The sequence below is a fragment of the Melospiza melodia genome, chromosome 5, assembly GCF_035770615.1.
Source record: "Melospiza melodia melodia isolate bMelMel2 chromosome 5, bMelMel2.pri, whole genome shotgun sequence".
NCBI classification, from domain to species: Eukaryota; Metazoa; Chordata; class Aves; order Passeriformes; family Passerellidae; genus Melospiza; species Melospiza melodia.
This window is the reverse complement of record NC_086198.1, coordinates 8,496,769-8,510,294: the sequence shown is the minus strand read 5'-3', so window position 1 is coordinate 8,510,294 and position 13,526 is coordinate 8,496,769. Positions and strand designations below refer to the sequence as shown.

The 13,526-nt window shown below is 40.6% G+C and overlaps 1 protein-coding gene across 1 annotated transcript in view; it reads left to right on the top strand.

Annotated features, from left to right (window-relative positions):
* The first annotated feature begins 467 nt into the window (after positions 1 to 467).
* GALNTL6 (polypeptide N-acetylgalactosaminyltransferase like 6) overlaps positions 468 to 13,526 on the top strand; it is a 430,140-nt gene continuing 417,081 nt past the window's right edge. Inside the window, exon 1 of the mRNA XM_063156201.1 lies at positions 468 to 717. Coding sequence (XP_063012271.1) covers positions 580 to 717 — 138 coding nt within the window. The 5' untranslated portion in view covers positions 468 to 579. The remainder of the gene's footprint in view (positions 718 to 13,526) is intronic.

The following is a 13,526-nucleotide window of genomic DNA, read 5'->3' as shown; positions in this document are numbered from 1 at the left end:
CTTTTTTTGTTTTTGTTTTTTTTTTCGAAGTCTTGCTTAGCAAATTGCGCGTGATGAGCTCATGATGCCGCGCCCCCCCCGCCCAGGCTGGGGCAGGCAGGGGGACGTGAGGCGGGCGGGCGCGGCCAGCGGCGGGGACTCTGCGCGGCCGGGAGGAGGGGGAGCTCCCGGTCCCACGCTGTTTACTGGACTCGGGTTGTGAGGCTTTTCCCTCCCTATTTTTTTCTTCTTTTTTTTTTTTTAATATATATGTATATTTATTTATTTATTGCCCCTGTCCCGCTGCGTGGTGGGCTGTTTGCCGCTCTGTTTGCAGGTGGATCCATGCGCTCCCCCAAGAGCGGCTCCGCCGCCGCGCAGCGCCGCGCCGGGGCGGGGGGAGCGGCCGCCAGGTTCGGCCCCGCCGCCGCCGCTGCGGGGGGCGGCCCCGCCCGGGCTCCGGGTGGGCAGGCGTGAGGCGGGCGAAGTTTCTGCGCGGCGCCGGGCCCCTCCGAGGGACTGCGGGCAGGGACGAGCCTGGCCCCGCGGTGCTGGGGGAGCTGACTCCGCCGCCGCCAGCAGAGCAGCCCGGCTTTGGCCATGAAGAGGAAACAGAAGAGGTTTCTGCAAATGACGCTGCTCTTCACCGCGGCTCTGATTTTCCTGCCTGACATCGGCCTCTGGTCTCTGTACAAGGAGAAGCACCTGGTGAAGCCGCCCGAAGCCGCCGAGCCGCAGGTAGGTGCGGCGCCGCCCGGAGCGCAGCCCCGGGGCAGGGCAGGGCAGGACAGGGCGCAGCCGCCCTCGGGCACGGCCCCGGTCTCGCCCCTGCGGGGCCCGGCTGCGGCCCGGGGCGGGAGCGGCAGCGGCAGCGGCAGCACGTGTGTGCCTGTCCGAGCGCCGCGCCCGAGAGAAAGTTGTGAGAGCATCTGAGCCTGCCTTCCCCGGCAAGGGCGAGGGGTGAGCCGCACGGAGGCTGCCTCTGAAATTAGGAGGACGTGGGATTTTGTGCGTTGGTGAGCTGACTGTGATGCTGGGCTCTAATTTTCATTGCATGAAGCGGAGGTTTTAGTGCAACTTTTTGTTTGCCTGCCTCTTCGCAATACTTCTCGAACTGGCGTGTGGCTATAGGTCCACTGAAATTGATGAGGTCCGTGTAGATGTCTTACCACCGAGATTTTTTGTTTTCTCTTCTGTTGTAAATTCGACAGAAGGGATTGGCAGAATTTTTTTTTCTCTTCTGAGTATTACTATTGTGACCTGATGCTGCAACGCTGTGTTTAACTGCTTGTCAGACTGATGTCACAAAGAACTTCCAAATATTTTCAGTTTACAGTTTTCTCGATCACTGTTATTAATAAGAGCAGTTGACATAGGCTATTTTTTGCTCGAGTTATTCTTCAGCTTGATGGGTTTATGTATGGCTCATAAATCACAGCATGACCTGCATTAAGTGAAGTTTAGTTTTAAGTTGTTGTAATGCACTTCTTCATAACCCTGCCTGTAATTTACCAAAGCTTGTGTTTGTTCTGTTCAACGGTACAATGCTCCTACACTGTAATTGTCAGTGTAATTTAAATATAACATGAATGTTACATAGATCATTGGTAAGAAATTACGGGATAGTATAATGCTTTAGCTTGTTTACCACTTACATAGCCTTCACATTAGAGAGTATTAGATGGCATCATATATCATTTTAGTGTATTAGTAGCCTTCATTTCAAGGGTCATCACCCATGTGTGGTCAATGGCTTCAACTGAGCAATAACATATTTGATTCTTTGTTAATAAGGGTATCCATTACAGAAGTTAGTCCTCCAAAGCGTTGTAACTTTGGTTAGTGAAATATGCTGAATGTTACTAGAGAAGGAAGTTAAGGATAGCTTCTTAATTTGAAGCTTACTTTATGTTTCTGTGGGTTTTAAAATGCAATAGGTGTCGGGTGCTAAAATTTAGTTGGAAGTAATTTCTGCTGAAAGAAAATTATGCATGATCATAAGTGTCTGTCATTAGTGTACAAGGTGCACTCTGCAGTCTTTGCAGCCTCTAATTTACTTTGTGACTTAGGAAATCTAAGGTATTCAATGCAAGAAATGATTTCCATGTGTGCTGCATGGCTCTTTAGAACACACATGCCTTGAAGAAATTTCTAATGTTCAAGAGTGCTCTCCAAGTAGAACATGATTTGATAAAGGGAGCTTTTTTATTAAAAAAACATAGTTCTGGATAAAGTGGTGTAAGACATAGATGCTAAGCATATGTCAAAGACTAGTGAGGCTTTCTAATGAGACCCCCCAAAAAATTTTTCATTCTAAGTTTTCTGAAAAGGTCTTTTTGCTATCTTCCTTTTTTCTCCTCCCCTTTTTCCCCCCCTTCCCTTTTCTCCCAGTCTGAATACTAATTGAACAGTAATGGGACTGTTTAATGGAAAAACAATAAAAATGAGCAGTGAAACTTTGAACCTTACAGCTGACTCTAATGTAATTCTGTTATCACGGTAAGTATTGAAATCATGTTGGCAATGCCATTACCCAGTGAGGGTGGAAGATTGAGGCACAGACAAGTAATGTAATTAGGTTCCTTATGTCTTTTGATGTGCACATTATAACCCAAAATACTTACAAGCAACAGGGATTGAAATACAAGTTTGAGTTCAACTCCCTGAAATATAAAGAAAGTCTTAAGACATCTTTGCAACTACCCCTCGAAATGAGGGTAGTTTCTTTCATACTAGGAAAGAGTGCATTAGAAATAGTATCCTAGTAGAAATGTAACTTCTTTTTCCCTATTAAGTTAGTAGCAGGTGAAAGAATTTAAACCCTCAGCGCAGTTATTCTTTGCCCTTGAGGTATTCAATTTCTTGATACTTTGTGTGACTTAACACAAGTTTAGAGGTCAGTCCTACTGAAACTGCAGCAGACTTTTCTTATATATTCTAAGATCGTGTTAGGTTTCAAAGGTATGTGTGTAGAGTCAGCACATCATGCTAGTGATGTGCAGTTGGACTGTTTTGGTGTTTCCTGACCATGGGAGAGAGGCAGAGCTGTCTGTGACTTCAGAATTTAGTTACAGGCTGAACTGGTTTTGCCTTCATGAGTAAATTGAGTGTCTAGTTGGTATTCTGACCTTGACAGTAGTGATTATAAATGTGCCATCTTGTTTTAAGAACAATTAAGTTCATGTTAGAGATCATCAGGTGGTTTTGAGGAGATGTTGTGATGAAATGATGTTTTGACTACTTATAAATTAAGCTTTCCCATTCATTGCTGAAACAAACCTCCCCAGCCTTCCCTGTGAATGAGGGCTCTGTCAGCCTCTCCCATCACCTCAGCTGCTTGCCATAGCGCCACAGTGAAGGAGGGATGGCAGCCTGATGGAGCAGGTATTGATAACCTGACAGCAGTGAGCAGAGAAGCTGTTCAAAAGCAGTCCACAAGGCAAAAATAGTCTGTTTCTATCAATGGTAGAACAGTGTCCCCTGGGGACTGTGTCATTTCCCAAGCCTAGAAGAGGCACTTGTGTTCTTTACAGCTCTCTAGAAATTCTAAACTAAGAATTCCAGCAAACTAAGTTGACTTTTTTTTCATGAAAATAGTGCTGCAATAAGTTACATAAGATTTTTTTTTTGTTGTTCTGCAAATTCTGTTTCTGAGTAGAAGAGCTCTTCTTTAGGAGAAATTGAAAAATGAGAAGATGATACAGCTGTGATTTCAGACAACATTAATGATTTTGATCATTACAAAATTGAGCTTTACATTAATTCTATATACATAATTAATCTCTATAAACCTTTGTTTCATAGAAACTTTTTAAAGCTGTCATGTTTTCACTTGAGAACTTGATAGGCTTGATTTTTGTATTTTGGTCATTGTTATTTACTTCTGGTTTATCATATTATTTAAAGTGGAGCTTCAAGGATAAATGTACATTTAAAGGTTCTGAGTTATGTGGTGCAACAAGATTTTCATAAAATACAGATTGACATGAATGGTAGACTCAAGGGAAAAAAATATAGTTTATTTATAGTTTAATCTTTCTAAGACTGCCTTCCTGTGGGAATAAGGGAAATAGAATAGGGTATTTCTATTGCCTTTTTTAAAAAGAAGTCTTAGAAATTCCTTAAGACATTATGGTGTCCTTGAGGTTTGATTACAGTTTTTGCTGTCAGTTTAACTTTGTGGGGGGGGAGGAGGAGTTTGTTTGTTTTTGTTTTGTCATTGGGATATTATGTATGTGATGTAAGTATCTTATCTGATCTTTTGATAAAATTCCTAGACCAGGTGTATGGATACCAAGTTATACTGGTAAAACTTTTAACTTCAGTTTTGTTTCCTATGGAGGAAAAGCAGCAATTTAATGCAAGTGGTAGGATGTAATCCTGGTTGTCTCATCCCATCTAAAGTTAGTGCTACTTTGTTGGGCTACAGTAAGGCTTTAGCCTTGTCTGTTCATACATTGTCAGTATACGAAGCATATCTTTGTGTAAAAGTACCAAATTTCTTGCAGCAGTTTTCCAGTGTCTGTTTTCCAATGTAGGTATTGTGATGCATGTTTCTTTCTGTCCCCTCTGTATGGGAGGCCAGTGTGGGCGATGACTGAAAGGAGGGCAGTCTAGTGAAGTGACCTCTAGTATATTTCGACTTCATTTTCTATTTTTTTTCATTTGTCACATCCCTGCTTCCTGGTGTCAAACCTCCTTGCTTATAACTGAATTGAACAGCAGCATCTCTTAGTAACAGGTGCTCTGTAGTACTTACAGGTGTCTTACTGAAATGCTTTATGATGTATAAAGTAAGGAAAGAAGGTCGATTTCTGGCTTTGTTTCACATATGCTCTGGTATTTTTTTATTTTCGTGCATGCATGGTGTCCAGAACAAAGAGCAAAAGCTGTTCTGTGAGGGGGGAAACATTATTCCATGGGATAGTCATGGAGCTCTCTTTCCATTGTCCTGTGGAGCCTGTGCTGCTTAGCTCCAATATTATACTTTTCTCATGGGATAGTGAGGTATGGATTTAAATCAACTCCTTATTCAAGGAGAACTTAGTCCTTACAAATCCTAGGCCTCCATTGTAGTTGGCAAACAGGCACCAAATTGACTTACTAAGCTCGGTGGTTATGAAAGAAGTGACTTTGTCTTCTGAATCCAAAAAGCAACTTCGGCCTGAGTTCTGTCTTGCAAACAGCCATTAGTTTCTGAAGTCTGTGAAAGAAGTGAAAATTTAAATTTACCCCAGAATGCAGTGTTTCCTCCTGTTTAGCACACAGGTTTTGATAATCATAAATTTTCCAGGACAGTTAACCCTGTCAACTCACTATTGATGCCAGCAAAGTACAAAGCTTGGGTTGGTGAATTCTGTTTCTGGTGCATAAAAGCAGCATCTTGAGAGCACAAGTTTCTTTCTCCCCCCAACCCTCCCCACAGATTTTTTTCCCTTGCTTTTCTGGTTGATCTCAACAGCTGCAAAATCTTGTACAAAATGTGGTTTGGTAAGGACATAAATATACACCTATTTTCTATTATTACACTCTTAGGGCACCGTGAGTTACTTCTGTATTTAGTTCCACTGTCTCAATTATTTACCTTTGCTTTCACCACAAACTTATGAGGCAGGAGAGTTTTGTTTCTCTTTAGCAGAGGAGTAAATAAAGTATAGAGTGACAAACAGGCTCAAGCCTACAAAAGTAGCTGCTTGACTGCTGCTGATGTTTATTTCTACTATTTTGGGAGAATACCTGTCAGAACATAAAAAATACTGATAATATGAAGCCTCAGTTTCTCTGGTCAGGTTCTATTCATGTGCTGCTCCAAGCAAGTCATTGTTTCTCTCCTCAGAGCAGCAGCTGGACCTGTTATGTTCAATACTCTTATTTTTTTTTAATTTATTAATGGTCCTGTTAATTGCTCTGCTGATTGCTGTGCTGGTGTGCCAGCTCCAAGAGTCCTTGTACCTGGCGTGACAAAACAGAGTTTAGTGCCTTAAACTGCAGAGCATTGGCAACCTGAGTTTGCCCTTTAGGTGTTTTAAGTCACACAATTAACACTTATGTAATTCAGTTCTTTTACCTAAATTGTTCATGTATCATTTCATTCCCTTGTATATATTGGAGCCTATTGAGGAAAATATAATTTGAGTTCTAAAACCTTTGTTACTTTACTGCCAAAAGTAGTATTGTGTCTTAAAACAGTGTGCTTCTGTTGTATTCAGTATACCAGAGGGAGCCCTCCTGTGGTTAATTTAATACCTATCAATTTTCAGGAGTGTTACTAAATAGAGTGTATCTTACAGGATAAAATAGACTGGTTTGGATATTTAATTTTCGGATATTTAATTTTCTTTCTATTTAACTCAGCATTTTTAATGCATTTCAGCTGATTTATTGTGTATAGTAATTTTTGCTTAATCCAAATCAAAACATAAGATCAAGAAACCTCAGTGCATGCCGACTCTTGGACTTGTAGGAAGGCTGCTGTGACAAAGGGGATTCCATGGCTGTATTGAAGCAATGGGGTGCAAAATTGCTCAATTATGAAGGGGGATACCCAAGCTATGTTTTGTCCTCCCACTGGGATGAGATGTTCAGTTCTTTCTTAAACTTCCTCATCTCCTTGTGTAGGCAATTTCTCTTGTGTCTGGCTGTGAAGGATTGCAGGGGAACTATAGGTGGTCCTGGTCAGGAGCCAGACTGCACTGTGTGTGCTGTGTGTGTAGGCAGGTGTCTGTTCACACAAAGAAGAAAGAACAATTCAGCTTTTCTCTTGTTTTTAATGCTCAGACAGGTAACTTATGGTCTTTGTTTATCAATATGCTGATGCACACATTTATAGCAATTGACTGCAGCAAAACTGTGTGTGTACTGACTGCTTTGATGGATTTGGGCCAGGAGCAGACATCTTGGCTACTTTAAATTAGTCTGGAAAAGATTAATTCAAAGATCAACAAGTTAAATGCAATGCACCTCAGGAATCCCAAACTAAAAATTCTGCCTGTATTGTAAATGTTCCTCATGGTCAAAAGACCAAATTGTGCTGACTGAAAGCAGTCCCATTCTTTTAATGTTTTTTTTTTTTTTAATGTGAAAAGGCTTCATTAGGAGATGGCAACCTCAGAACCTTCGTTGTGAGAATTCCAGTGTGTCATGTTTTAACTTTGGCAGGCAAGTAAGCACCACACGACTGTGCTCCCACTCCCATCTCAGTGGGATGGAGGAGAGTATCCAAAGGGTAAAAGTGAGAAAACTCGTGGGTTGAGATAAAGACAGTTTAATAGGTAAAGCAAAAGCCCCACATGCAAGCAAAAAAACACAGAATCAATTCACCTTTTCCCCAGGCACGCAAGTGTTCAGCCTTCTCCAGGAAGGTTGGGCTCCATTGTGCATAACGGTTACTTGAGAAGACAAATGCCATCCTGACTCCGGTTGTCACCTCTTCCTTCAGTTTTGTTGTGACTCTGATGCCATATGGTATAGCATATCCCATTGCTTAGTTGTTTTCAGCTGTATCTTCTCCCAGCTTCCTGTTCAGCACCAGCCTCCTCACTGTCAGGGCAGTTTAAGAAGCAGGAAAACACCAATGCTGTGTAAGCCCTCCTCAGCACCAACAAAAACATCCCCGTGTTGTCAGCACTGTTTCCAGCACAAATCCAAAATACAGCCCCCGACCAGCGGCTGTGAGGAAAATTAATTTTATGCCATCTGCAATCAGCATGTAATGTAAATGTGTTTTTGAGGTCAAGCTCTGTAATGGTTCATTGATTTCAACCTGATTTTGACAATTGTCACATTTGGAAGGGTTTCACTGTGATATTCTTGTCTGGGTAGTCTTATTCAAGACATGTCTTCAACAGAGAAACCCTTTCATTGTTCTTTTTAAGAAACACCATGGGAGAGACCTGCTTGTGATTGTTTGCTCAAGAGGTAAAGAAGAGGAAGAAAATCTTTTGCAGGATTTAGCAGGAATTCATGCTTATTTTTCAAATTCTTTACCTTCATTTCTATGATTTTCACACATTTTTCTGTGACATGGCTCCAAGTCTATGCAAACAGCCAGTGATCCAAGTCAGCTATTTAGTCACCAAACTAATAACAAAGAGAATTGTAGGAACAAAAATGATGAAGTGTATGTCCAGCTAACATAGAAATATCTAGGCCACTCTCTTCTGGATGCTTGTATTCCACAGGTACAGAGCTGTCACGTTTCTGTTCAAGGTCATGTTTCACAGGGACGATGTTTCCTTGTGCTGTCATTTTAAGATCTCTTGGCAGATACTATTGAAGGAAATTCCTATTATATCTTTCTCTGGTCGAATCCTATTTATTGAACACCCCTGCCCTTAGGAATCAATCACTAGCTGAAATATGAGGCTTTCTTGTCACATGTGGGTTTAACAGATAACTACAGCATCCATATCCACACCAGCACCTCCAGCTGTTGGTTACCTTCCCATGCCAGAAATTTTCAGCCAAATCCCTGATGACAGTGCACAATGGTATTTGACAGATGCTTCATTGGATCATCTGAAACCACCTCAGAACAGGATAAGCCTCACTGTCAGACTTTTCTCTGAAGAAGCTGAAGAATATTTTTGTGTTGTCTTCAGAGACATGTGAACAGTCACCCCTATGAGAGCTGTAGCAACAAGAAGTTTGGAGATTGGTGCCTCTGGCAGTGCCATGAAACTTGTCATATTTGTTTCAACTGAGAGATACCACATCCAGTGCAGTTTCCTGTGGGTTGACAGTTGTTTTGTTTTTTTTTTGTTTGTTTCTTTGTAATGTGAAATTTACAGTGCAAATTGGATATAGTAGACTAGAAAATCTGGCCGGTATGACTTAAATGTTTCATTGATCAGTGATAAACCATTAATTCTGTGCTTAAGAAGCAGTGGCAATTGAACAGTTTTCTTCTTTGCTACACAGTGGTTTATGGCAGCATGCAATACTGCTAAGAGATTTACCTAGGCGGTGTAATTATCTAAACTAAAATTTTGTCAGGACACCAGTATGAGTACAAGGTGCTTTAGAAATTGGATTGCTCACTGAAGTGTGTAAGTGTAGATTTATCAGACAAACTTAAGGAGCTCATTTGCCTAAAGAAGCACAATTTTTCATACTTGTATTTAGAATAACAGATGTGTTTATTTAGAAAATTTTAGCCTGTGTACTTATTTTTGCTCTCTGTAAATAGTTTTCTATCAGTTGAGTACTAGGAGAAGGCAGGCAAACATTTAGGACAAGTAAGAATATTTCATAGCAGTCTATGACAAGTTCCATTTATGGATGAAGATGGGAAAGAGCAAAGATGGACTCCTTGTGTCTCTGTTCAGAGCCAATGCCTGGGAAATACAGGCCCTGCAGTGTTAATGGCTTCTCTACTGTGAGATAAGTATTTTATCCCATATGTTTTTGCCTCACTGTGATTGAAATCTCCCAGTTTAGCATTAGATAAAACAATTTGATGTCACAGGCAGTTTGTCTTTCTGTTTGGTCATCCACTCCCTGGGCTGAAATTTGCAGTTGTAATGTAACTTTTGGGTGAAGTTTGTGTAACTTTGCTGAAACTTTTGGACTGTGTCCAAGGGAGCAAGGTCAGACAGTGCACAAGGCCTGGAGGGGTTTGTGGTGTTCGCCCCCACAGGAGATCGCTCCAGCAGGTACAGGCAGCTGAAACACCCTCTGTGCAGATTACCCTCATTCACCCTTGGCAAAACTTGGCTTGTCCCTGGCACAGCCTGCACAGATGCCGCAGTAGTTAGCCAGACATAATTACTAGATAACTTGAGGAGAGACTATAAATTGCACCAAATCTAGTGCTGATGCCCCATCCTTCAGTGGTTCTCCAGTTCTGAATCATCTGTCTTGAACAGAATTCATACATTGTTTAATGTAGTAGTTGACTTTTTTAATAAGAGAGCACAATGCCTAATGTGCCTAATGTGGTTTTTCAGCTCTTGTTTTCAACATAGCAGCACACTTCCATCCCTTTGTGCTTTTTCTCTTTTTTATTTGCTTTTTCTTGGGGGGAAGCCCTCCACATTTCAGATTTAATGTTTTTGATATCCCACTTAGTTCCTGGGTAAATTACTGTATTGGAATGAGTTGTGTAAATTTTTTAGTTTGCTTTCTCTGTAGAGCAGTAGTTTCACATTAGCATGGAGAATGCACTTAAAAGATACATTAATGCCATTCAACAAGCAGTATATTTATATTTTTCTCAGACTCTGATAAATGACTACATTTTGAGTTGCATTTGTCATGGGTGCAAAATGAATGACAGACTTGAATGGATGCTGTTTTTTCAAAATTGCCCAATATAAACTAAAGTGACATTCAAATTGCTGATCAAATTTTACAATTATGACACCAGTATAAAAATGTAAATTCAGAACTTTTATGACATTGAGCAACAAATTCTCCTCTAAAGTTACCAAATCATTAAAGACACAACACAGATGAGAATAAAAAATACTTGTGATGGCTTCAAAAATTAGCAGGGAAAAAAGTTAAATACGAAAGTCTCACAGTGAAATATTCCTGCAGTATATGTGACCTGTGTTTCACATCAGATTAAATCTTTTCCAGCATCCTTGGGCATCCTTGGCATAACTTCCAATAATGGTGAAGCTGTGGAAATTTCTCTAAGCACAAGTTGATGCTCCTCCATGGAGGTCATATTTTCTTTTAAGTGATATTGTTTGACCTATGTTGAGAGGAGTGTGGTTTTATACCTCTATCTTCCCTAAAGTAATCCATTTCAGAAATACAAGAACAATGTAAGTGCAGCTAGAACAGATATATAAGCCTATGATTTGCTAACATGAAAATGAAGCTGTGTTCACCTCCACCAACTGCATGTACTAATGGATTTTGAAATCTGCCATTTTTAGCAATGTAGGCAGACATGCCGTGTGATCAGAAGGGGCTTCAGAGAAGGACAGGAAACTTATGGAATTCCATCAGGGAAAGCAGGAAAGCTGCGAAAGGATGGGAAATAAATTTGACTAGAAATAAGGTCCATTACCTTCTGTAACCTTCCCTCATCTTCCCTGCCTTCATCCTCCCGCAGGAAAGTGTGCACCAAGAGCAGTAAGGATGCTGAGATGTTTAAACCCTTTTCACACAAAGTGTTGAGGGAAACTGTTTGACGACGTGTTGATATTAATGTGAGACTTTCTGTTTCATTTTACTTGTTGTAAAACTGAGGTGGTTTCTAAGTGCTGGAGTGCATATGCAGACCCCACAATTGTGCAGTGGCTGAAGAGAAAGGGGTTTTCTTTGAAGCAACTTCAGTATGAACATCTGAGAGACATTTTTCTTCAGATGCCGAAGACTCACAACAGATGTCTCCTTCAGAAGCAATGAAGAAAAAATGCATTTTATATTGGGAACAAGGAAATGGAGATGGCATCATGCTAAGCAGCAACCTGCTTCTGCATCTGGAATGGATGTGAATGACAAATGAACATGGGAGATTCTGCTGCTTTCAGATGAAACAATTTACAGTAATTTTCTTCATAATTTTCTGGGGGCTGTGTTTTGGATTTGTGCTGAACACAGAGTTGATAATATAGAGATGTTTTAGTTGTTGCTGAGCAGAGGTTGCACAGAGCCAAGGCCTTTTCTGCTGTTCATAGTGCCATGCTGGGGAGGAAGGTGGAGGGCTCGTGGGAGCTTGGGAGGATGGGTGACCCAGGGATATTCCAGACCGTCTGGCATCGTGCTCAGTATATAAAGTGGAGGGAAGAAAGAGGAGCAGCATTTGAAGTGATGGTGTTTGTCTTTCCAGGTAACCATTAAATGTGATGGGGCCCACCTCTCCTGGAGATGGCTGAGCACCTGCCTGCAGTGAATTAATTCCTTGTTTTGCTATGCTTGTGTTCATGACTTTTTTGTTCTCTATGAACTGCCTTTATCCCAGCCCATGAGTTCTCTATTTTTTATCCTTCCAAGTCTCTACCTGATCCTGCTGGTGGGAGAATGAGTGGCTGTGTGGGGCTTGGCTGTTGGGTAGGGTTAGACCATGACCAAGAACAAGGCCAGGACTGTGCACTTCATAACCTCTTCAGAGACATAGATTTTAGAAAAGCTTGCCACTTCTTTGTGTTGTAGAAATGTTTGTTCTGTGATCTATAAAATATTTCTGAATTTAGTTTAAAACTAAAATTCAGTGAGATTTGAAACTCTTCTTCAATGCATTTAAAAGAAATTGTTAGTAGAATAGATTCCTCAGAGATAGTTGTTAGCATGGGTTTTGAGTTTTTCCTTTTGCTTAGATGTATATGTGAGTGTATGTGCACTGGTGTACGTTTGTTTATGGGCAGAAGGTGAAGAGACCATCTTTGCTTCCTGCAGGGAGAGGATATATATTTTTCTTAGTGTAGCATGCCAACAGTCTTGAGAGGAATGGAACAATTTTGTGAAATACACTATGTGAATACATGAAGAAGCATATGTTAATGAGGATAAATTGGGCACAAATCTACAGTGTCTTTGGCATTTTTAAGTTGGGTTTTTTTTAATAAATTTGGAGGTTTTTGTTTTTGTCTCTCATCCCTCTTTAAAAACAGATTGCATGTGGGCTGGCTTTATGTTCAGTTTTTGAACAGCCATAACTTCCAACAATCTACTGCATGTTTTTTCCTCCTCTACTTGAGAAGACTTGAAATCTGTAGTAAATAATGATGTTGGCTCATTTCGTTTATGCCCTTGATTGTCTCCAGTCGTTCCTGTTAGTCATGTCTACGCTTTAGACAGTGGACTCACATACAGATTTTTTTATGTGTATGTTTGTTTAGGAAACCATAGACAAGATTGTTCAAAAATAACTTGCCCAAGGCTGCCATCCTTATACCACACTTTGCTAATCTCCTGGTCTCCTGGTATGTGTGGTCAAAAATCAAACAACTGACCTTCTCTTCCATTTAGTAACCTTCTTCATATCACAGATTGATCTTCAATTTACTGATCTGGTTGTTCGAGAGACCAGCTACTATCTTTTAATAAAAATGGAGAAGCCACCAGAATGTTAGAATGGAAGTGACAGGAAGGAAATATGTAAGTAATGAAAATATACACACCAAGGAAAATAATAAGAAAAATACAACTTGTCAAATATTCTTCTTGAATTTCCAAGTTGTGTTGTTGTTGTGTTTCCTATGCCTTCTCTTTCGTGTTCGAAACTGTGTGTCTGGCTTCTTTTAATATTATATTATGATTTTTTTAAATGCATACTGACTGCAACTTTGCTTCTCTCTTTTAATTTATTACAGCATATTAGTAAAGCTGCTTTGGAATACCCTGGATTAATGATGCATTTAAACTGTTTTAAAACAACCCTAGGCTAGGTCAATTATTGAAGTAATGCCAGCAAGGAATATTTTATTTTGATTGCAGTAAGCTCTTAGTTTTATGTTAACTGCATTGTACAAACATGACCTGTGGGCTTTTAATGTTACAGTGAATTGGAAACGTGCGAATAAAGCATGCTTTGCATTTGCAAGGAGCAACCTAACTCTCCTTCTTGAGAGGAGATTTTAGCTTCTATTCCT